At 28.1% G+C, this 26,495-nt stretch overlaps 1 protein-coding gene and 1 long non-coding RNA gene across 2 annotated transcripts; one reads left to right on the top strand and one right to left on the bottom strand.

Annotated features, from left to right (window-relative positions):
- The first annotated feature begins 3,631 nt into the window (after nt 1–3,631).
- LOC107449477 (cilia- and flagella-associated protein 58) lies at nt 3,632–9,852 on the top strand. The gene is made up of 3 exons (XM_071185627.2): nt 3,632–3,854; nt 6,601–7,541; nt 9,466–9,852. Exons 1-3 carry the CDS (start codon nt 3,639–3,641, stop codon nt 9,815–9,817), a joined length of 1,509 nt encoding a protein of 502 aa, XP_071041728.2. The 5' UTR covers nt 3,632–3,638; the 3' UTR covers nt 9,818–9,852.
- Nucleotides 9,853–20,346: 10,494 nt separating this feature from the next.
- LOC147813909 (uncharacterized) lies at nt 20,347–25,552 on the bottom strand. The gene is made up of 2 exons (XR_015432612.1): nt 25,057–25,552; nt 20,347–20,490 (listed from the first exon to the last, which is right to left on the bottom strand). It is a non-coding gene; the product is annotated as an uncharacterized LOC147813909 (long non-coding RNA).
- Nucleotides 25,553–26,495: the final 943 nt, after the last annotated feature.

Raw genomic sequence — 26,495 nt, 5'->3', positions numbered from 1 at the left:
GCTGAGTCTTATAAGGAGGAAATTGAAAAAATTCAATTTGAAAATGAAGGTTTTAAATCACATAATGAGAGGTAAATTAAGACTTATTAAAGTCTTTTTTTAAAAAGTGAATTTTGCTTTGCATGCTAATTTTAGTGAAATTTATGTCTTAGAAATTGCTGCAGAAAAATGCCTGATATTTGAAATCGAAAAACGATGTAAGGTTTTGTTCTTTTTAGAATATTTAATATTTAAAACACAGAATGTTTCATGTTAAGGTTCTTTATTAGTTTTACATTTTTTAATGTTTTAGGTTTTTAGGGAGTCTTATTCAGTCGTTTAAAGTATTTGATACAAATATATTTCAAAGTCATAATTTTGATTTATTGAAACTCTAGTCAAGTTTAAAATATAAAAGCAGCCATATTTATAGTAAAATATAAAAATAAATGGATTAAATTGAATTAATATTCTGGCTTTATATGCTTAACTGTAGAAAATAATTTATAATTAGTAAATTTATTTCATATAGGGCAAGCTTTGTAAAAGTAATATTAAGCTAAATTTGGTTATTGGTATTTGTTAATTATAATTTGTTATTTGTTATTATTATGCTGCAGTATAAGTTATATGCTGTAATATAGTTTGTTATTTAATTGTGGTGCGATTATATGTAAATATGATACCGGAAGTAATAAAACCAATTTATATACATAAAACTTATAAACTTTAAGTGTCAACCTCAGATTAAATGTACAATGCGCAAATAATAAAGGGACCACTCTGAATAAATTTTGATATAATAAGAAATTTTGCACATAATAATAAAATTAGTTTATCCAAAGATAATTCCATGTAAAACCTTTAAAAATATTTATTATTTAATTTAATAAGATACAAAAACATTTTGAATCGTAAGGTATACACATTTTTATGTCATTTTAAAGAATGTAATTTTAAATGGCAAAATTTAATATTTTAGCAAAATCGGTCATATAGTTCCTGAGAAATCGAATTTTGTAAAAGTCGTATATTTAAAAATTTTCAATTCGCTTAAAAAGTTCGCTAGCTGTGGTGAAATACTCAAAAAAGTAAAATTAACATTAAGGGTTCCAAATTTTGAACCACTCTCCTGACTAAATTATTGGGACCATATTTCCCAAATTGGTATTGTCCCTTATATTTTGAAAGTCAAAACTACAAATCCGTAGAAAAAAAGTTAAGTTTATTTAGTACGTTATACATTTTTGCGACTGATTTCAACTTAAAATATCGTGTGCACTAATTAATTAGAAAATTGAGGTCACCCCCTTGAACTTTCAAGATTGAGTCCAAGAACGTAAAGATCCGATCATTAAATCAAAAGTTATTTAGAGTAGTCTGTTTATTTTTTGTGTGGATTGTACACAAGAGCGTTACAAGAAATTTATAGTGAGAGGAAGCCTAATTTACTATTACGTTAAGTATTGATAGATTATCCTGCTAAATTTTAATTTTAGTCTTTTAACTATTTCAATTAGTATTGTACCTACACAAAATATGCAATATAAATTTGCATTTTTGCTATATTTTCATGTCATACCTTTTTGCACCTCACGTAAAAATTCTCTTGGACATTCCCTTTATTGTATAAGCTTGAATATGATTTTGCATGATGCGCTCCAGTGCCGCAGTCGGTTATAACATCGTCCACACTGCTGGGTCCTGAAAGCTGATAAAAACAACCGGCGTGTTTTCGCAGCTAAGTGCACGTTAAATCTATCGTGGCTGAAAGTCCCCTCATTGGTTGTTATGGGAAAGTTTGGTGAGAGGGATACCAGCTCAGGCACTGTTCTCGTCGTCTGACCACAGTAAAAATTACATGATATTCCTACTACGGCCGTTCAAAGATAGAGCTCAGAAAATGAGGCTAAGCGCTGAGCTATGATTGGGGGGGGGGATGATGATGTACGTAAATGATATAGAACGTATCAACTGTTAATCAAAGTCACATAAACACTATACGTTCAACACCATCATTACGCATTTGTGGAAAAAATAATTTTATTACGTAAAGCTTCTTTAAATTTAAGCCAGTTAATCAGTCTTTATTAATAATAAGGTCATTACTTTTGTCAATTTTCTCTAAATCTAATATGGCAACCACTTTAATTGATAGTTTATATCTAATTTTTAGTGTGTGAGATAATTTTTAGTTTCAATTCATTTTACACGGAACATGAACCATCCTTTTTTTTCTTTTAGTCTTTCCGAAGAACTTAGAAGAATCCAGAAAAGTCTTCAAGAAAAAAATAAAACAATAGAACAACTGAGTAAGAATTTGGGTTCTCAAAAATTTCATTCCCTTATATTCAAGCGAATAAAACAAAACTTGGAACAAGATGCCCAAGAGAAAAAGGAGCAAATATTATCTCTTAAGGTATTTCAAAAGTTATGAATCGTTATTAGATTCTTTTAACGCTCAGGGTGAAAGAAAAGGCGGGCAAAATTATTGTACTGTATAGTAATGGCATTCCTGGTAAAAAGAAACCTTAATTATGTTTAATAAAAACTATATATAAGATATTTAATTCATTTAGTAATTTTTCTTTTTACGTGGTAGCCGTTTACCGGAAATTGTTTTCAAAATTATAGTTCTTATTGCCACACATTTAGTAAAAATACGAAACTGAAAAGTAAGTTTGACCGAATAAATGGTTTTTATACCATTCACTTAGTTACATGATAAAATTACAAAATTAAATTTTATTACATATTGCAAAACCATATTTTATTACTAATTTTGTCGAAATTATTACCAAAGCACTTCGGTAAAAATAATCGAGCTTTCAGTGTTTCCATAAAACCAGAAAGACAGTTACCATATTCAATTAGTTTTGACCATACTTTTTTTCTCTGTGCAATTTGTGTATTCAAAATACGTGCCTTCAAATAATAGGTTATTTACTTATTTTTTGTTTAAAAAAAAGCCTATTGTTTTTGCTAATCTACCTATACTTTTGCTAAAATGTTCTTTTCTCTATAGTCCATATAGGATGTGTATTCTATTTTCGTATACGAGGATACTCCAGGCTTATAAGATCCGAAGAACAAAACAAAAAAATGTTGTTGAAAGACTAAAGTGGGAAATCACGTGCTTTAAAAATGATCAACAATGCTCAAAATATTGTCCACCAAAAAGATGTTTCATTTTAATAACGTTTCATTGCACAATTGGCATAAAAATGCTGTGTGGAAGTTTGGACACCCATTATATACTAACAAACTTATCAATTCAACAGTTTCACTACAATCTTTCCAAAGTCAAATTACATGCTATTATCAGCAACAAAAGTATTCTGCGATATTGCTATATCTGCTAGATTTTCACGCTACTATCTGCTTCATAACGCCAGCAAGCATCAAATGCTATATAGCTAGCTTACAAAGCAATAGCATGATAAGTTATATGAAAGCATTTAATGCTTATTTGCTGCTGTTTAAGCTTCTTCCAAAGCATAGAGAGGTAGACACATAGGTTTCAAACGATTTTGTTTAAGTAAAACGAAACTTTCGTTAAAAAAAATCGCTTGAAATTTTTTTTTTTTTTTTGCCTCTCAAACTTTGATAGTTCTTAATTTATTTACTCATTACAGTTTGAACAGGAAAAGAACTCTAAAATGAAGCAAAATTTAAATCAGAAAATCAAATTTTTGGAACAAAGGAATGAGGAACTCCGGAATTCGATTCAACGTATCAGACAACAATATGATGCGAAAAATACGAAGAAAGAATTCATCGTGTCTCAAAGTAACATGGAAGACGAAGATGAAAAAGTAATTGCTCTTCGTAAAGAAATTCTTCATCTAAAAGAGGATCTTTCTAAAGCTCAAGAAGTAAGTAAATGAGACAACAAATGTTAACACTCTCAATGTGGTATTCTACTTCATCTATGTTAACCTACTGAGAATTATGCGAACCCAATTATCTCATTTATTAAATAACTAATTATTGTTTTGGGATATTGGAATTTTATATTTAATTTTGTTCACTAAAATTTGTTCTTTTGAAGCTAGTAACAAAATTTTAAATTTCATGGTTGTAAGAATTCTTAAGAACCGTTTTCAAAGTTTAAAGTTTCTTTAATTTCAAGTTTTAAGAATACTTACAATTTTAAAATTTAATAAGTTTGTTTTATATAATGAATTATATGATAAAAATGAAACAAAAAGCATTCCAAAATAATAATTAATGACTTAATAAATCACAATATGCATTTATGTAATATTCTATAGATTAATGTAAAGAAACAATTCCTTTTATGTTCAAAGAGGACATTAAGGGTGTCCAGAACTCATTTTACAAACTTTTTAAACGTTTAAAAAATTCAAAAAAGCCACACAACATTACTGTGTGTCTTTTTTTTAAATTATTAAAATATAAAAGAAAACCTAAAATTTAATATAAAGAAATATTTTTAATTTTCGGTATTTTATAATCTTACATTCAAAGCTCTTTTTTATTTTCATAAAATTGTTTACACTTTAGTTTGTCAGTAATTAGTATGTAAGGTTTACTGTTTAAAAAATTTATAAAGAAAATTAAACCTAAAATATATCATTCTTCTTTTTTGGTATTATTTTAAAGAAAACTATAAAATAAAATATCAATATTTTACTGATTTCTTGAAAATGAATTAAAGCTAAATGACAAAAACATATATTTCTCAAATTTCATGTAGTTATTTGAAGTAGGCTTTGAGATACACTATTTTAAAAATGGAAAAATCTACAATTTTGTCACTGGAGGAAAACGAGTTATACCTTCAAAATTTTTGAAAATAATTTTTGAATGATAACTTCTGGAAAATTATTAAGTCAGCTGCGCAAATTAACATAATGTGAAAACTTGTTTATCGTAAAATTAAAAACTTCCTTTAAGCATTAAGGTACCCGAATGCCTTCTTTTAGCCACTTTTGACAAAAATATCATTTTTCTATTTTTTTTATTTAAAATAAAACACTTCAAAACTGTTTGATTTTAGTTTCTACTTCAAATAGAACAGAAGTTACAATGATTAAAAAAACACCCATTTTGTTTGGGGCTGAAAATTTAGTTTAGGGTTTAGAATTCCATTTTTTTCTAAAATAAAAAGTATATTTATTCGGAAAAATGGTAACTTCGTAAGCAAAAAACATATGATGTGGCTTGACCTTTATAAGATAATAGGTATTTTCCAATAATTAAATCCTCATCATCAATGGCTCGACAGCCCAGGGTGGGCCTTGGCCTTCTCAAGAAGTTTTTTTCGGGCTAACCTTTTTTTGCTACTGTTTTCCAATTGATTATTACAAATGAATATTAAAAGTCAAATAATCAATAATTACAACAAAAGTCAAATAATCAATAATTATAATAATCAATAATTATAAATTTTTTTCCTTTTTCTCATTTGGTTATTTTGCTAGGATTTCTGGACATCAGTATATCCCGAATGTACATTCAAAATGAAAGTTATATTTATTAAATACGATATATTTTTAGAAAATGAATGTGCAATCTTTTAACTAATACCATTTTACTGTTACCTAAGTTGCATATAGGTTAGGGGCTCGTAATCTAAAACTTACGACCACATCCATGGTAATTCAAATATTCACTTAGCTTCTTCCTTAGATAGAATTATAATTTTTAAAAAATTTAAGATTAGACCATTGGATAAAGAGCAACTAGTAATGATCCTTTTATAGGATGTATACAAACTTGTGCTAGAATATAAATGCTGTTCAATATTTTTGAATAAGAAATATCAGTAGCTAAACTACCTACGTTATTCTTAAAAATAATATGATGATTGATAAACTGAAATGGAAGCTTTATGATAACAAACGTACTGCGCATAACTGAATTGATCGTTCTGTTAATTATTGAAAGAATTATAATAAATATTTTTCCTTGCACTAAGCTAAAAACAAATATGTGTAATTCTACGATATAAATATCCGAAAAAAGAGGGAGATCCAAAAATAAGAGGGAGAAAAGAGTGAGAAAACAGACAAAATAAAAAGATGAATGGTTACTTCGAAGTCATGAAACGTATATTTTTGTAAAAAGAATTAACTTGCTGAAACAAAGACATATGGAGTTTATAAAATTTCTTTGAAGGAATTGAGATTTTATAACTTCATTTCAAATATGAGACTCCTCTCTCTAAACACATATAGTACAAAATATTGATTTATTGAATGTGAAATTAATTAGAACTATTGAAAACTATAAATAGCAATTCAAAAAACAACATAAATGACTCTCGGTAGATTTCGAGAAGTGTGGATTGTCAACTATTGTCTTACAATTGAATTACAAATGCTCTGAGCACTAAAACAAAATTAAAAAAAAACCTAATAAATGAAAATTTAAGCAAAAAAAATATATATATAAGGACGTATAAAAACTTGAAATAAGTAACTTATCATACAAAAATGGCAAATATATAAAAATCCCGATTTTAACAATTTTTGTAGCTTAAGTTAATACGTTTTTTGTTAACTCATTAACTTTTACCTAAGCTTTAGTAATAAATGAAAACTGGAAACCTAAGATTGGCAAATTTGCATATTAAATTTGTATTTTGTTCATTAGGCAATTGATCTCAGTGCTTCAAAAGCCATCGAAAGAGACAATCAAATTCATGGTTACAAAATCGAAACAAAAAAGAACGCTGACGAGATAAGCAATCTTAAGCACAATCTACTCAACTCTGAAATAAAAATAAACAATCTGAATTTTCAAATCAGTCGCCACCAGAATGCTGAAAAGTCCTTGATGGGTCGAATCAAAACACTGGAGCAACTGGAAAGGGAGGCTGAAATTCATATTTCCAAACTTACAAGACAATTAAAGAAAACACAGGAGGGTAATATATCACTGCATCAATCAGAATACGAAGCTCGTAAGGATTCTCACAGCACCAAGGAACAAATGGATAATATCGTGTCTTCCAGGAAAATTTTATTGCAAATGGTTTCTAAACAAAGGCTCACCATTTTGGATTACGAAGACAGTGTTTTGACGCTCAAATCTGAAGTAGAACAAGCGAAAAATAAATACAATAAGAATAAGTCTTTGGTGAAAATACTTAAGGATCGAGTTGCTTCTTTAAGCAAAGAGCAAGACATGCTAAGAAATGAACTGGATAAAGTTCTGAAAAGCTTAAATGAGAAAGATCGTGCAAATCATGGTCTGGAGCAGAAGTTAAACTTTTCTGTAGAAAGTAGGCAAATATGTGAAGCGCAATTAAATGAAAAAATGCGTGAAGTAGAAAGTAAGGATGAAAAAATAAGGCTTTATGAGGCGGAAAGGGCAAGTTTGGTGAAAGATCTTCGCCAAAGGGATGATGAGATTAAACTTTTAAACTTTAAGTTGTCGAATTTGGAACAACTGCAAATACCCCAGAAAAGACAACAGGATGAAATAGATGTTCTGAAAAGTGAATTAAGAGAAGCTGCGAATTTATTGGCCGAAAAAGAATTAATAAGTCGAGCTCTAGAAGAACAAGAAAAAAGGACAAAAAATATACACAGGTAACTTAATTTTAGTTTGCAAAGCAGTTTTGATTTTTAACCTTAAACACCAACAGACGGAGAAAGAAGCGCTCAAAATCTGGATTTATGCTCACTAAGAAGTACATATTACTAATACGAAATGTAATACTAGAATATCGTATTTAGATCATGTCTATGTGATTTCTGGCTGCTAGAGTTAGAGAGGCGCTGTTGTTGTTGATGTATGCCTGTTTTTAGGCAGAGGGGTGCGATTTTTCTTGTTTTCCAGTGGCGCCATCTACTGCCAAGAATTCGAATTATGCCACACCATACGTCACACCCGTTTATAGGGCGGACCCATTCATACATCCATTTATTGATCCACAGATCGCAGTTTTGACCTGAATCAGAGAACGATCGATCTCCCATCCAGTACCCCCAGAGGTTTTTATTTGTTATGGAATTATGGAGGACTTTTTGCGACTCGACAGATTTAACGTGCATCAATCACTTTACAACACGGGGATTCTTCGGCCGGCTGGGTTTGAACCCACGAACTCTCGGACATGGGCCCAGCGCCCTACCGACCAGGCTATCCCGGTCCTAGAGAGGCGCATTTCATATATATTATTGTGGGGCGAGAAGCAAGAAACACACGATTACATACATTTAATCACGGACCTGAAGGCGTTAAAAAGGTTAACATGTAGTTGGGTCAGATGGACAGTATATTTATTTGAGTAAGAGATATTGTATACTGTTGTATATTATGTACTGTTGGTACACCATAAGAAAACAAGCACGGCTCAAGTGCATGATTTAAAATAAGAGTTAAGTGGAAGTTGGATCCGTAGCACAAAAATGAAACTATGGTAAAGGGAGAAAGTATCAAACCAATTTTATTGTATTTTATTTTATAACCGTCGCTGAATAGTCGACCTAATTTTAGCTGACGACTACCAATGTTCAACTCCGCAGCCTTGTAATTTTGAACACAATCCAGAAGACAAGAGAACTTCTGGATTGTGTTTCAAAAGGAGAACGTAGAGGAATTTTTGAAGAAACTAACCCTCATTTGCGTTACATGGAGTGGAAATCCACGAAAACCTCCCACGGTTAGCCTGACAGCAAGGGAACTCTAACCCATGATTCATCTACCACTTAGGATATTTTAAGTCAGAGCCGGGTGCGGAATTCGAACCAATCAGCTATGGCCGGGATTTGAACCCGGCTCATTTCAACTATTCATTATTTCAGCTTATTCATTACAACTTTATAATTATTTATATAGTTGACGAGTATTTTCATAAATTTATTTTAAATAAAAACTCGATTTTCAAATCATAAATTTCGTTAATAAAAATATATAGTGTTATAGTCCTGATATATTCTTAAAGAAACACTAATTGATGCAAGCTAAAGCATTAATTAACTCTAGATAATTTTTAAGCTTTTATCAATAATTTACTTGAAGTTATTTTCCTAACAAAATTATTTTACACCAGAGATATGCTTGAAAAAACATATTTTAAACAGCATTTTGTAAAATGCATCTTATTATGATTAGTATATTTAACATAGCATATGTTATAAATGTCTAAATTAAAAAGAATCAATCTTTAGATTTGCGTCTTAAAGTTTACACTAAATCTCACCCCCTTAACTAAATGGTTATTTTTATACAATTATTAAAGCACTAAACTTCGAGACATCTTATGTTGTTACAAACTGCATCGAGTGAAATTTAATTTTATTAAAACAATATACTGATGTTAAAACTTAAATGCATTTGACACTATTTAAACGATCATTCAAAGCGAGTAAATTTTTTAAAAAAAACAATTATAATTTGCTGATCCAGTAAAAGTCTCACAATAAAAAAAAAAACACCAAGATCTCATAGCGACAGACTTTATTGTCAGGAGAAACATTTGGCGAGGTTTCACGTATTTTTGTTTTTCAGGTGGCGAATTGTGGGAGGCACGGAAGAGGACCTGACTGTCAAGATCTCGACTCTACGAAAGCAACTGGCGATGAAGATTGACTCCCTGAAGGCGAAGGAGCAGGAGCTTCAAGAAAAGGATCAATTAATCAAGGAGTTGAGGAGTGACATTCAAAAAAGATCTGAGTTAATGTCCGAGGAGAAGCTGTGGTTGTGTCAGAAGGATCTAAAATCGTGCAGGGATAAAGTAAAGAGTCTTGCAGCGGAGAGAAACATGTACCAGTCACAGATGGAGAGATACGAGAGAGAAAAAGATCAACTGACTGATGAGCTCAGGAAACTAAAGATGTTAAATTACAAAAGAAGTATTTAAGGTAGCATTGTTTGAAAGTGTGTTTTTCGAAGAGATTTTCGATGTAGTTTTGTGATTAAAATTCAATTTAAATTCAACTGTTTCTTATGGTTTTGTGAATAGTTTATATTTAAGGTTTCGAAGTTAAATGAATAAAATTTATTTCTTTGGTGTTTGTAAGTGACTAATTATATTTTGGAGAAGTTAAATTCAAATATAGTTATTACGAAATGAATTTCAGGTCAGTGTGTAAAAAAAGGAATTATTTTTGAGCTAGGGAACAGATTTAAACTAGGACTCCATCTTAAACTAGGACTTTCTAGGACTCCATCTTAATGGTTCGAGGGGATCATATCCAATATGCTAATGGATTGCAGATAATATTTTAAGTTACGAAATCAGATACAAAAACGTACTCTCTTGGAATAAACATAACTTTTTTTTCCAATGGATTCGGATTTCTAAACCCCTAAAATTAGGGGGTGGCTGTAATCGGAAAAAGACGGTACCAATTGTTTGATCAAGAGAACGGTCCAAAGATGGGATAACTTAAGTTAATAAAATTTTTATTTTATTTCGATATCTTAAGAACTCTTTGAGCAAAATCAGAAATTTTTGCAAACAATTATAAAATTCCTTTATCCAAAGATCAATTCATGCAAAAAATAACTTCTGATAAATATTTATTATCATTTATTTCTCTAAAAATTTCGAATTGTAAGGTACATAATTTTTACATCATTTTAAAGAGTGTAATTTTAAGTGGCAAAATGCAAAATTTGAGCGAAATCGAACGAATAGTTCCTGAGAAATCGAGTTTTAAACATAAAACTTTTTTACCTGTTTATCATTAGATCAAAGTTATATATCAATTTTTTTTAGCATTATGCATATTTTTTAAGTAAATCGTTCAACTATAATGTTTTTCTTCCTCAAATTAATAGGCTTTTAAAAGTTGGTTTGAAACCTAAACTTTCAGTTTTAGGAGGGTTTCTTTGATTAAAAATTTAAATTTTTAAAAAATTCCTTTAATTATACAGTTATTTTTTTACATAAAAGAAATTTTTACTACACGAATGTAAAAGAATACAATCTTGTTGGCTTATTTTTAATTGATAATAATATAAGAAAATTGAACTCCTTAATATAAATATATTTTTTAAATTCTTTCTTTATTAATAATAATAATTTCGAATTTAAATAAATGTAACTTTGATAATAAAAGTCTAAACATATTAATTTCTAAACTTATATTATAATAAGCTGATTACTGAACGGGGTTAAGAATTTGGTAAATAATCGATGGATCGGTATTTATTAACTCTACACAATCATGGATAAAACTAAAAGGTATGTGCCAATAAAAAAAATATTTTATCATTATTGTTTTCTTTCCCGGCAACCTTGAATTATTAGATTAAGGAAAGTGCATTTATAGAGGTTCAACTCATCAATAGAAATGAAAATTATATTTGATCTAATATAACACATTAACTAGAAAGATAAACTGATTTGGAACCAAAAATGACACCATTGATAGAAAACACTTAATAGTCAATATTTACCACAATCAAGGAATAACACATAATGCATATATTTATTTCAACAACTGTTGTCTTTATTTAGGTTTGGTCATAGCGTCATAGTGAATCTTTTGGGCAGTTGTAATAAATAAAAAAAAAAACATGTGTTACGAAGATTTACCATGAAGAAATGGTTTTTAGTCGACTTTTAAAATTCAAATTCAATGGCGTCGATCCTATTTTTTTAAAAAATTTATAATCAGCCTTAAACAGCCGACCTAATTCTAAGTTTATGACTATCAATGTTCAACTTCATAGCCTTCTAATTTTGAACCCCATTCAGAAGACATCCCAGCTGTGGCTGATTAATACGAATTCTGCTCCTGACTCGTATTGAGCATAGTGCTGAAGTGAAATATTCTCATTAGTGCACGAATCATAGGTCTCCTTGTCGTTGGGTTAGTCTTGGAGTTTTTCGTAGTTTTCCTGTCCATGTAACTCAAAGGTGAGGCAGTTCCATCAAAAAGTTCTCCACGAAGGCTAGTTTGTCCTGATAATTGATCCGGGAACTCTCTACCCTTCTGCGTTGGGTTCAAAAATTACAAGCATACAAAGTTGAACAAAGATAGTCTTAAAGTCAGAATTTTTAATACCGGCTGTTCATCGCTGGTTATAAAAATAAAATAAAAAATCCTTCAAGGAAAATTTTATCCTCTGCCTCTTGAAGCAATTAAAATTTTTACAATATATTTTACGATTGGAGGCTAAAAATCTACCCAGCACCTACTGAAGTCTGACACAAACAACTCTGGAGTTATAAGAAAGACACGCAAACTCTTTCTTTTAATATCGACAACCTTTATAAATGTTTATTATTTAGTTCGATATCATTCAGTTGTCAATGTCAGTGTCTACATGTGTCCAGTGTTATTGACAAAAGTATGAATAGTATTTACTTGGTCATGAGACGGATAAATATAGCCTTGATTCACATCAAAATGAAGCCCTGCTTTTGCCGAAGCAAGGGAATGCTTTCATCATCTGGTTGTGACATATTGCTATAACGATGCTGTAAGTTTGAAACAGATCGCTGATTATTAAGGGAAAAAAATAAGCATAACTATATCAGTTAATGGATTATGTGTGTATCTGTAAACTTTGCACATCAAAAGAATTTACCAGTATGTTATAAAGTGATTTTAAAATTGGAAGAAGTTTGTATTTTTTATTTAATTTTAAAAATTAAATAGCAATTACATAACAGGATAATTTTATAATCTAAGATTACTTTTAGTTCCCAAGTAACTCAATCTTAGTCTTTGTAACTTAATCTTAGTGCTAACCAACTTGAAATTCTCATTGGACGTTTTTCACAGGTTTGGAAACAGCAATAATAACAAAAATGTTTTTACACACAGAGTGCCTTATAATCACCACCTTTAGTTAATAGTTTAATAATCATTAAGAACTAAAATTTACGAAAAAAATTACATAGAGATCTTAAATTAATATTATTTATGGAAAATGCTTTTTTATCAACATGGGAAAAATATTTTATATTATAACTTTATTGTGGCTATAAGACAATTAAATTAACTTGTTGAAATAGTTGCTTCACTGCTGATTTCACTTCGATAATGATCAATTCACTCAGGCGTTGCATCATATTATATATATATATATATATATATATATATATATATATATATATATATATATATATATATATATATATATATATATATATATATATATATATATATATATATATATATATATATATATATATACATATATATCATATATATATATATATATATACATACATATATATATATATATATACATATATATATATATATATATACATATATATATATATATATATACATATACATATATATATATATATATACATATATATATATATATATATATATATATATATATATATATATATATATATATATATATATATATATATATATATATATATATGTATACCTTTAGTAACGTTAGTTTTGTATCAGTTTATTCTGCCAAATTCACATCAAAGAGCGATTTATTTTAGCAATACGATGCAATTGAGACAATCAAAAATTTTTACATTAGAGCATCAAGACTAAAAGAACACGGGGGAGATTTATATTTACTACGATTCAAAGCTAGTTTCACGGTAAATGGTTCCCAACTAGAAATAGAATGAACAAAGTTATATCCCTTCTTATCTCATTTTACTCCCAAACGTTCGATAAAATGTGGCATAAAAATGGCATAGTATTCTCGTTCGCTTGATCTAAGAAAGCCTAGAACCCAGGGTCTCTGCAGTCAAAGGTTATTATCTTTTGCTAGCGAGCTTAAAGCTGTCTTTTGGACCACAACGTCTTATGAGCCGTGAGAAACTGAACGACGAACGCGCCATCTGGAGTTATAGATGCAAATGAGTTTGTCTTTCTATAGGTGTTGGGAAAAATATGTAATAGTGGTTGAGGAATAGTTACAGAGATCTTAAAATTTACAATGGATATTATTTGAACAGTAATTTTAGTTTTCTGAACGAGTTATATTAAATATTTAGCTATTACTTTCTGTTCTTCTCTTCTTCGAAGTACTTTAAAATATTAAACTTTAAGTATCCAAGTTTTCACTGATGTTTAATAAATTGAGAACAATGATTTAATTACAAGACAGACAGTAAAATAAAGCATCATTTAACATCTGATTCATGCTTGATAAGTTATGTTCTTCTTTTTTGTACCATAAATCTTATGCTTTTTCTTAGATATCATTGAACTAAAAATTGCTTAATTTCCAATAAATAGCCTTTCTAAATACTTTTTTTTAAAAAAAGAATTCATCTACCTATACCTTATATTGCCTATATTATAGAAGTTTTATATATTATAGAAGTATTAATTGCATTCCAAAATTTAGTATGATATATTATAAATTTTTTTTAGTAATACACTTCAAAAATTTAACTAATTACTGATATTAAAAGTAATCAACGCTTTCTTTTAATAATTATTATGATACAAAGTTTTGACTTATAAACAAACATATTAAAACAAACTGAAGATATTTCCCTCTCTGTCTGTCTGTCGACTCCTGAACTATTTGTGCAAGAATCCTATAATTTGGACAGTAGGCGAAAGGGGAAAGTTTATCTTTTTATTAAAGCAAATCTCTGTAAATTTTTAATTTAACCGTCCGGGAGAGTCACGCGAAAAACAAATTTTTATCATAAGATGAGCATTCTGTTACAATTTAAACTACGAACGTTTTTCTTTTCAATTATACAAAAGGCAAGAACTCTACTATGCTAGCTGGCTCAGAGGTTTCTTTAATCAAAAACGAGTTTTTATAGGGGTTTATTGCTCGTTGTTTTATAATTATTTATCTTTGATTCATCATGTCAGGCAAGCAAAAATAAAATGTTGACGGCATAAGATGGGAAATATCATGAAATAAAAAACTACCTAATTCCACGCGTATTTATTTATTAATTTTTAGCTATTACGATTTTGAAACGCTTTTATATAACCCCAAGTAATCTAAGTAAACAGTGATTAAAATAATAATAATAACGATAAACACGTTATAAATTGAAGTGCAAATCTCCACAGGAAAATTCGTGGTAAATATTGACTATCACTAGTCTGCCGAGGTCAATAAATATTTGGTGTGTGAATTAAACTTCTAAAATGTGTTTTTCTTTATCTAATAATGTAAAGTCCCCGGGAAAGGTAACAAATATTTTAAAAAATTGAAATTATTTAATTTTCTGAAAGTAATTTTTGTATATGTTCTTCAGTTTAATGAGCAATTTAATAACAATTTAACAATTAATTCACGATTCTTTTAACCCTTGCAAAGAAACGGTATTCAGTTTAAGTATAATAAAAATATTAAAAAAAAATTATAATTCATGACATGAAAGTTATTTATTGATCACAATATTTTGTGTCTGTTAGTTTTGGTACCTTAAATTCATTTCTGCATCTAAAAATTTGATTACAGAAATATATTTTTAATGTCTGGATGTTAATTGATAATACTCCTTTATTATAAAAGAAAATGTCGCCAAAGTTCATTGACACTTAAAATTCAGAAGCATTTCATTGTGTTTGTTTCATTTAACATAACTAGTTTTGTAGATTACAATCAAGATATATGTTGATCTGATAACAATGAAGAAGGTCTTTACTTCTGTCTGATAAGATCTGAAAAGTTTAAACAAATAAATAACGATTTTTAAAATAAAAATAAATAAATGGGAAAGGAAATATCCGATTTCCTTTTCATGCCAATTAGTTTACATTTAATTTATTATTTTCTTCAAAATCTTTTTTTTTTAATATTAAGGTGTTTAAAAATAAAATGAAGCAAAAAATTCTTTTAACTTCCATCAAATTACTTAATACCAATTTATAAAATAATGGTATTTGGCTGATTAGTCAATTGACGTCACGAATGTAATCGTAGTTAGGCTTTAAAATTAGATCTGTTTGATTTAGTGTATACCACAAAAGTAAATAACCTAGGAGACAGGAAACTGTAGCTCCTAAAACAATTTATCTTATTAGAAAAAGTTTTACAGCAAAATAATCGTGTGAATCTAAATTTTAAAGCAAGTGTTCATAATACATTTTTCTGACTTTTTTCTAAAACTAGTGGGCTGCTCCCCCTGCTCGCTAACGCTCGCCAACCCCCAAAAATTGCTACGCAATCTTATATGATTTGCTTCGCTCGCTACTAACTTAGGTACAGTCCGCAAAAAAAAAAACGAATCACCCTGAATAACTTTCGTTCTAATGATCGGATTTTCACGAACTAAGTGTCAATCTTAATGGTTCCTGGGGGTGACCTCAAATATGCTAATTAATTAGTGCTAACTATTAATTAAGTTACGAAATCAGACACAAAAACGTACTTTCTCTGAATAAACATGTATTTTTTTTTACATATTTGGATTTCTTATTTTCAAAATATAGGGGGTAGCCGCAATCTGGGAAATGTGGTCCCCATAGTTTGGTCAGGAGAGCGATTCAAAGTTCGTACCCCTTAATGTTAATTTCGATTTTTGCGTTTTCAGTCATATTTTCAAAACTAATGAAGCAATTCAAAAAAAAATTGCACCCACTCATAAAACTCATTTACCCAAAGATAATTTCATGCAAAAAATAATTTTTAATAATTATTTATTATTTTTTATTATTTAATTAAAGTGAGGATGAAAAAATATTGAATTATAAGGTATGAATTTTTTTATACCATATTAATCTACATATTTTTCAATTGAAAAATCTAAAGTTTCAACTGTTTTTATTTATTAGAAGCTGAGAAAAATTAAAATTAATTATTTTTAAAAAAATAATTTGGCGACAATAAAGAAATAACTAATTGGGGCGATTAATATTAAAATGTGATAAACTTGGGAGGAACTTGACTTCGCGCGCGTAGCGTAAAATTTCATTCATATTTTTTTCGCTAATAATCGTTTGCTAATCTTTTTATTTTTATTTCTTTCACACTATAAAATACGATGTTTCTTTTTTAGTCATTTAATAATTTATTTGCAATTTAGTAAAGAATTTTGAATAAAAAACACTTTATTCAACAAATGTCTAGTTTTGAAAAAGCGTGCTTCTGATAGAATACACCAGATTGTGCTTATTTAATGTGATTATTTTTTATTTTTTTTATTTTGCTTTTCAATAACTGATACAATTTCAATTATATACATACGTATGCATAGATTTGGAATAATATATTTATCAATTTCTTGAATATATATTTTATAAATATTAATAAAAATACGTAGTCAACATTTTTAAACATCTCTCACAACATCGCAAATTTCTCAACATCTTATAGGAAAAACTAAACAATGAAGGAACACTTAAGCTTAGCTTGCCTTTAAAAAAAATTCATAAAAATTTCAAAATTTGTAATTTTAGCTAAATGATGGTTTCGACATATTTGTTATTAAATGCAAATTATGTAAAAAAAAGTTAGATAACTTACATAATATTGTTTTAAGCTTTTGGTGGTTTAAATAATAAGTAGTAAGATGACCAAGTGAAGGAACAGTTCTTACCAGTGAATAAGCACTAAATTTTCCAGAGAATGAACACTTAATTTTGATAATGTTTGATGCTCGTTAGGAATCCATAGGCCACACAAATGTCTAAAAACAAGATTTTTCTTGGAATTACGACATATAACCATAGTTAATGTGGAAAATTTTACTTTTTTTTCAGTCATGGAATGGAAAGTAAAATATGTTTGAATACATAATTTTAAAAAAATGTTTTTCATTTTTTTCTCACAGTTTAATAGTCCGTTCTAAATTATGAATGTTTATCATTGTGTAATCTGATGATGTTTTTATTATTATTATAATTCGATCATTTTTTTGTTTAATCTTTTCCTCATATTTTTCAAGCTTTTTTTAAAATCTTTTTAAGTATTTTTGTCTCTTCGTCATGAGTAATTTATTTCTTTTTCTTTTGATTTAACCTTCCTCTTTTTTCCAAATTTTTGGCCAATGTAAATGTATCTTCGAAATTTCTTTTGATTTTCCAGTTCCATTTCAAGAATTCCTCACTGGATAATAAATGAGAAAAAGGAGTTTCGAAGTTTGAGTAAAACACATCTCTCATTGACTTATATCTAGTAGTTACTTATGAAACCAATCGTTTTTGAAACTAACAATGCCTCAAGAGGATTTATCTCAAAATCGGTTTTCAAGATACTTTCATTATTAATTTTAGTTGTCTCAGCTTCAGAGCCAAAATTTGATTATACAATTGTTCTTTTTGAAATAAATTCTTCAATATTGAGAAAAGCGCAGGCTATTGGATATTTGGGAGATTAAACTTTTCTGTCAATGTTCCTTTAAAAATTTGCAACATAACTTGCGAGATTTCCTTCTCAAGCTTCTGAAGAAATAGCGCATCGTTACTCTCGAAGCATGTGTTTTGTTGATAAGTTGTCTTGCTCATTAACTCTTGGTGTCTGTTTTGCATGCATTTGTTACAGTCAACGTTTTCTACATCAAATGAAAAAATATCGCATTTCATAAAAGCATTTTAACTTCATCAGTTGATGCCTCAAATCTTATTTAAAAATGGATGGAAAATTTTCTAGACATATTGTTTTACAATTCTTTTGTTTTCAAGATCTAACGAGATTTCCAAGAATTACGTAGAAAACTAAACCAGAAAATTTGTTTTGAGGAACAAAACTTGCTCAGTTTCAAATTGATATGAGATTTATACCTATCCAGAAGAAGCAAAATTAGGAATTTGATTGCATTTTTAATTAGCCATGGGTAGAAACATTTGCAATATATTTGTAAAATGTTGCTGCGGTCATCATTTCATTTCATGAATAGCTTTTTCCAATGAAGTATGTAGCAGGGACTGATTCTGTAATATCTCTACGAATTCTTCTGTAAGGAAAAACTACCAATGGAGGTACTTTTTCTTTCCTAGGTACTTTAGAATATAAATCCTTATAATTTTTAAGGCCGCAGATTTTTCCCGTTTAAGGGCAGTATTCAACTCTTGTTTCATTCGCATTGTAAATGCAATCACTTTATAAAAGGATGCCAGGGCTACTTCCCTCCTAAAGATTCTCTGAAGTTCTTAAAACCAGTATTTCGAATATTATTCTCTAAGGGAAGTTTTGCCTTTTGAAATTATCTTCGCATTGTACTGAGTTATCGGTGGATGTCACCTTAAAAAAACTTCACCCATTTCTTCCATGCAGCAGAGATAAGTATTAATTACGTGAAAATAACGTTATAATGCCACAAGGTTAAAAGCAAAAAAACGTTTCCACCGAACGTTTTATTTACGTTTCAAGTGGTAGTCTCGAATCCGTTAAATAAACGTTAAAATTTGGGTTATTTTTAACGCAAAATTGACGCTTTTTTGCCTCTAGTTTGACTATGGTGAATTTTGATACCAATCTTTGACGTTAATTTAACGAAGTTTGTTTCTTTTTTATCGTATTTTTTACGCTATTTTAACTAAGTTTTTAACGTGAATTTTCAGTTTTATAAGATCCGTCTTTTTCACCATGAATATTTACGTGTTTTTAACGCTTATTTTTATTAAAATAACGCACATTTAACGTTATTTTAACCAAAATACAAACGGATTTAATCCGTACAATTTACGTATTATTATCAATATTTTTAACCCTTATTTTGAGTTAGGTGAATTAATAAACTTTTCGCGTAAATTTAACTAAATTAATTTCAATTTTAACGTAATTTTAATTTTTTTTAACTAAGAAGGGAAGAAACCATTCCGTATTTTAATGTTTACGCTGCACTAAAAAATATAGCATTTAAACTTTTAATTCTTATCAAACTAAAACTAAAATAACGCAAAACAGCCGATATTAATGCTTTTTTTTTAAGAATCCTAGAAAAAGCTTTTTGTTTTTAATCTCATACTTTTTGTAAATTTTTACAATTCAAATTATAACTCAACGAATAAGGAATGCAAATCTTACTACCTCTTCACAGCAACATACTAGTTTATTTACGAAGTTTCATGTCTCTCAGGAATTTTTAAAATTTTTCATGCCTAAAAGTTTGTAATATAAAGAATTGGTAGGAGAAAAAATTACTCAATATTTACATGATTTTCCAAACCCCTATGGAAAAAATATTTTTTTTTTAGTTCAAATTAATAATTAAGAAGTCTACTGCTCTCCTTAAATCCATGTTTCCAAATTGCTTGCTTGAAATTATCTACTCTTCTGGAATGCTTTTGGGTTCATTATTTTTTTTTTATTTTTTAGTTTTTAGCTTGAAAAATTTAACTAAAATTTACTTTAACACACACATGAAGTAAAAAAATATATATATTAACCAAATTTACCATCTGATTTGTTTACTTACAAAAATTAAAATTTTTCTAAGTCGTATGTTCGTAAAAATTACAATTTTTAATCCAGATGAGCAGTTAACTTAATAATTTTAAATACAGAAAAAAACATTAAATCAAATAAGATTTATTAAGTTTTATTTATTTTACAACTATCATACAATATACAGATTTACAATTATAACACATCGCCACAGATCTGAAATATATCTATTCATAACTTCTTCCACCCTGCTGTTAGTATCACCTCTTCACTGCAATGTACCTGGAAAACAAATAACTATTTTAGCATATGAAAAAAAAATATGCCGGACAATAATATTAAAATGTTTCAACCAACAGTAGATTTCTAAAACGAAGCAATACTGACTAGATAAAATACAGAGTTAAATAAAATGTAAAAAAAAAAAATATTAAAACTGTTTATTATTTTCATGGAATTTCTACTAAATATATATCGATTGAGTACATCCAAATATTTAGATATAAGAAAATCTATTTTACTAATTTTACTCACATATTACACGACAAAATTACATACATATACAGCACAAATCTGAATTAGAATAGTATTTAACAATTTTTTTTATTTTTTATCCTAGCTAAATCTTACATTGAAGCCAACAGCAAGTTATAAACAAAACAAAAAATTATTTTTTGTGTGGCTCGGAGGAGAACTCCTCCAGGCTTTTAGTCTGGTGTTGTCGGCTGCTATGGTAACAAGTAAGGGCACATTTCTAATGGGGGAACAATGGAGAAATAAAGGTGTCAATTGGTTTACCCCCGCTGATCTAAAATCAAGACAAAACTATTCACAAAACACCCCTATTTGAAATGACTTTTTCTCATAACCACAGTACTTGCCACGACTTTCTGTTTATTTACTTATCATCAGAATTTTATTTTCCTCTCTCATTTTTTTCTTGCTCCTTAGCTGCAATTTTCATTCCTCTTCAGAATATTTTGCAAGAACTTTGTAGTTCAGAAACACAATTCCATTAGTTTCAGTTACGTAATTTTTAATTTCTCATTTATTAAAACAGTAAAAATACTATGCCTTTTAACACAAACAGTATCTTTAATATACAAAAGGAGTAATTTTAACAAATTCAGTAATTTATTAAACTATATATTATTTAGTTCAAGTGAAGAATTACATTTTACAATTGCCTCTGTTAAAGCTTTTTTAAACAAAAAATGGTTAATTTAAAAGTTCTTTAATTTCTGGAAAATCACTGCTAAAACTTAACACTTTACTCCAAAATACATTAGAAAGCTGTTTGGAGATTTAGAAATTCATTTCCACAACGGAATTCTTAGTAATGGTGGGGCATTAGCTTCCAGGGTGGGAAAAATAGGTTCTGTGTTCCTTGACCCTAGTGTGTTACTATCAGGTTGCTTGGGGGCAGTAAATACCTTATTTGTTTAAACCACTTTAAAAGGACAGGATAAAAAAATTTAAAAAAAAAATTTACACACAAAACACAGTTTTTGGAGAAATATTTTAATAAATATTTCTTCGAAAAATGTGATAAAATGAAAGGAACACAATGGTGTTAGTTAATTGTAGCAACATGACAGAATGTTTGGAGTAATGCAGTATAGCAATTTTGGACTATAGAAACAATTCGGAGGAACAGCTTTAAACTTAAAATTGTTTAACAAAATAATAATTTTATTCTTGGAACTAATTAGAAATTATCGTTCTTAATGCTGCATATATATATATGAGCAAAACAAAATTACCAACTTTCCACACCCTTGCAAAAAAATTAAATTAAAAATTTTTTTGAACAAGTATAGAGCAGATATATCAAAAAAAGTTTTAACTTATTTAAAGATGTGAAAACAAATATATATTTTTTTGTCAAACTGTAATTCATATAGTTTGTAGTAGTGATAATTTCCATTGCATGAACTACTTAACTTACGAGATATATAAGTTTTCTGCAATATTAGACATTTAACATAAATTTTACTTAATAGTTTTTGTTAAAATAAAAAGTTTGAACATAAGTATGCTAAATGTATACAGTAAAATGCAAGAAATTATAATAAATTAATGAAGACTAGTCAGGCTAACTCTTTTAGAAAAAAGTAAGCATTTTTTGCAACCTTGATATACACAATGAATCGTGTTTTAAAACATTTTAATCATTAATACTTTAACACCAAATAATAAACACAAAAACATTCACTTGGTAAAAATAAGATATTTAGATAAAAGATGTTTTCAAACAGTATGAAATCAAAAATTTTTTCATTTAATGTAAGCATTATAATATAGTGCAGAAGTTATTGAAAAAAAAAACTTTATAAAAATAAAAGTGATTATTAATATTTTTTTATTGTGATGATTATTTACAAAATGCGAAGAAGCAAATAAAGTGTGTGTTTTCCCACCAACAAAATATGAGAATATCACCCATAATGTGATACTATGATACTTTATAAAAATAAAGTATCATAGACAGATATGTCATATAAATAGAAAATATCATAGGTATAGTCATAGATATAAAATCATTGATTAAAGTTAACAATATTGAAAGTTCAATTTCTCATATGCGGAATTGTAGAAAACTGCAGAAGTACACAAATAAATAAATAAATATAAACATATATACAATTGGCTTTTTTAAAAATTGAAACAAGGATAATTTGAAATCTTGTGACAGAATGTTTTTGAGCTATCTGCGACTAAACTCTCCAGCACTAATATCTAATTGCAAAATACATTTAATACAAACAAACACACATGTTGCTAATTTAAAATGGCAAATACTCTGTGTTAACAAAAAAAAAAAAAAAATAATACTGATTTTCTTAATTTAGCATGAAATATTTCTTTTTAATATTATGGGTGATATTCTCATATTTTGTTGGTGGGAAAACACACACTTTATTTGCTTCTTCACATTTTGCAAATAATCATAACAATAAAAAAATATTGAATATCATGAAATCCATAGTAGTAATTGCCCCCCTCCCCCCCCCAAAAAAAATATATGATGTAATTATGTAAATTGGACTGCTCAAAAGCGTGTTACACTTTGAAATTAGGTTGTAATAAATAATATCGTATAAAAAATATTAGATTTAAAAACTAAGGAGAAATCAACATCTATAACTTCCAAAAATTAGATAGAATTTCAAAAAAATAAATAGATAGCCTTAAAAAAATAGATACTCAAATGCACGATTCGAGTTTTCCACATTGTTTAAATATATCAAGATGGTTAAGAACCAAATGAAAATCAGTATCAATAACTGCCGAAAATATCATCGAAACGTTACGTCGATTTATGATATCAGTGAAAATTGAGTGTGCCAAAAACTGATTATCAAAATGCATGATTCAAATATTGCATGTTCAAATATTTCTGTAAAAAAGAAATGTAATATTTTCTTCTTTTCAAGAGAAAAATCCATAGCTGCAAACCTCTAGTTATAAAAATGCTGATGATAGACAAGAAAAATGCAGAAGGTTCGCAACTGCATACTAATTACTAATAAATTTATTTTTAAAAAAATACTCCCCTTTTTTTTAAAACAAGAAAAGGTAAAAAAAATTTTTAAAAATTTTGACCAGCTACTTGAAGGTACTATATTCATTTATTAATTCTTGATTAAAGGGAAATATATAAAATTTTAAGACACATTAAAATTAGTTTAATTACACTATAATAGTATGCACTATATATAAACTCAATGGAAATTATGGAGAAAGAATTACATCAAAAAAATTTTTTTTTGCAAAGATCCTTTAGTAGCACCTTTTGCTTTAACTAAAAATTCTTTCAAAACAATGTATTTCTTCTTTAGACTTAATTATTAAAAGTTTTTCGAGCAGACTGCTCATCAGACATTGAGTCCTAGTTTTTTTACCACAGAAAACAACCTTTCGCATTCAGCATTGCTGTGGGGTATAGTCAATACAGTCTGACTTAAACAAAATACTAGCTATCGGGCGACCGGGTAAAATGCAGAAGATCTTATCTTCTGAGCGTAAAAGCAGAAAAAAATAGCTAAAATAAGTAAATATGCGGATAGCTTCTGCAAAATGCAGAAGGGTTGGCAGCTATGAAAATCTCTATGCAAGAACTATGTAAAATTCTGCAACAATGTCGCCGTGCCGTTGCGATTCTGCCACGGAGATTTGAAATACTAAGCAATTTGTATAAATCTTAATTCCCCGAGAATTTCCAATTGATGTTGTTAATTCCTTTTATAATTCATTTGAATGTTTGGTTTGAGTAGCCTCAGCCTTTAAATGATTCATCATGTATGATCGCTGAAGAATTCATAAAAGCAAAATAGAAGTTTCAGAATTTGTTTAAACTTATCAAAGACTATGAATAAAAAGACTAATTTAATGCAGATAAAGCACATATTTTTTAAGTGCCAGTGAAATAAAACATTGGAACAGCAAAAGCAAATATAGTGGAGGTAAAAACAGTAACAGTTTACCATTCTACTTGATACTAACGGTGAATCTTACACCAGAAACTTTTATTATAAATATAGTGCAAATGCTGATGATTGTGCATCAAATCATTAGGATTCTACAGTACATGTAAAATATATTTACAATATATGATAATTCATTTTAAGAGACAAGTTTTTGAGTACTTTTATTTGTTGTTATTGAAGCATGGGCAGCCTATGTAAACAATTTTTAATTACTATTTTTAATATCAGTAAAAGTTATTTGAAATAATTTTTAACAGTTGATTTGTTCATGTTTATAATTTCAAGAAAATTTTTTTACCCATTTTTAAGTACAAGAAAAAAGGAAACAATTCAAATACAGTTATTTCTTTAGACATACTTAATTCAGGAACCTTCAAATGAGACTTGATGGAGCTTCATACTCAAAGCCAGATCCTTTCCAAAGACCTTCCTCAGAAGTACATCAATAGATTATGAAAAAGAAAATTCATTCAGTTAATATGTTTAAAAACATAGAAATTATTCAAACATATTTTGTTTTGTTTATACGGGCATATTTATTATTCAGAACTAGCGAGGTAAGGAGTAATGGTTTGGCAGAATGTTAGCTAAAAAAATGGTGAAATGCAGAATATATTTCTATAGCAATATTTTTTTTTAAAAAAAATTCATTAATAAATATTTTTTACGAATAAATAAGCTTATTTATAATTGGAAATTACTCCATGCTTATCTATATTAGTGGAATGGGCTAAAGGGAATACAAAAAATTAAACAAGAAATACTTATAAAAAAACTAAAGTTATAAAATAAAATAGAAAGAAAAAAAAATATCATAATTGTTACAACAAAGCTTCTATGCTAAGAATAATATTTTCCATAAAGCAACATTAACTAAAATATAATCTATTAGAAATATGTTATTAAAATGCTGTGTTACTAACAAAAACAAAAGATTATATACAAATGTAAAACAGAAAAATCTATTTTAATTCTCAAAATAAAATTTTAAAGCTTTACATCTCAGCTTTCCAATTATCATATTTTCCAGATAAGAATAAAGTCATTAGAAACTTTCTTAATTACTGTGTCATACACTTAATAAAAACAAAGTTTTTTAGAAATGTAAAAAGCTAAGTAAAAACCAAGACAAAAATTGTTTAAAAGAAAAATCTAGCAATAAAAATTTCAATTGAACTTTTTCACCTACAAGGGGTCTGTCTACGTTTTTCTGAGAGGTACCTATTTTGTGAAAATTTAGATATAATTTGTGAAAAATTAAAAACTATATTAAAAAATCAACACAAAAATATGGATTTATCGTTTCTTAAGGAATACGAAAATAAAATTATAAGAAAAAGTATTTTGTGAAACTGTTTTTCCTAAAGTTGATTTTGTGAAGGTACCGCTAAACGGTAGTAAATTCGGCCTAGACAGACCCCTGCCTAAGCATGTTTTTAGAATACAGTAACTATAAAAGAATTAAAAAAGTTTTAAACAGCAATGTAAATTTAAATAAAAGCTTGAATAAGAATAATTCTAAAGATAATTTAATATTGAAAATTAGTTAGCTGATAAATTTCAAAAACTGTTTCAAAAATAAGAAGAAAAATTTCCAGTAAATGTTCAACTGGGTGATTTTTTATTATTTTTTTTTAAAGATATCATGTTGCAAAATAAATAGTCAAAAGACTATTTTGTCCATGTGAGATTTTCTCTTGCAATAGCTTGTTAAGACGATACTTCCACGACATTTTGGCTGAAGAACCGCTATACTCTTGTAAAATTTATACCAATCAAGCGTGTTTAACCCTCGGT

The sequence above is a fragment of the Parasteatoda tepidariorum genome, chromosome 3, assembly GCF_982258835.1.
Source record: "Parasteatoda tepidariorum strain Cologne lab strain chromosome 3, Ptep-v5.0, whole genome shotgun sequence".
Taxonomy (NCBI): Eukaryota; Metazoa; Arthropoda; class Arachnida; order Araneae; family Theridiidae; genus Parasteatoda; species Parasteatoda tepidariorum.
The sequence above is the reverse complement of the archived record's forward strand: the minus strand, read 5'-3'. Positions and strand labels throughout refer to the sequence as shown.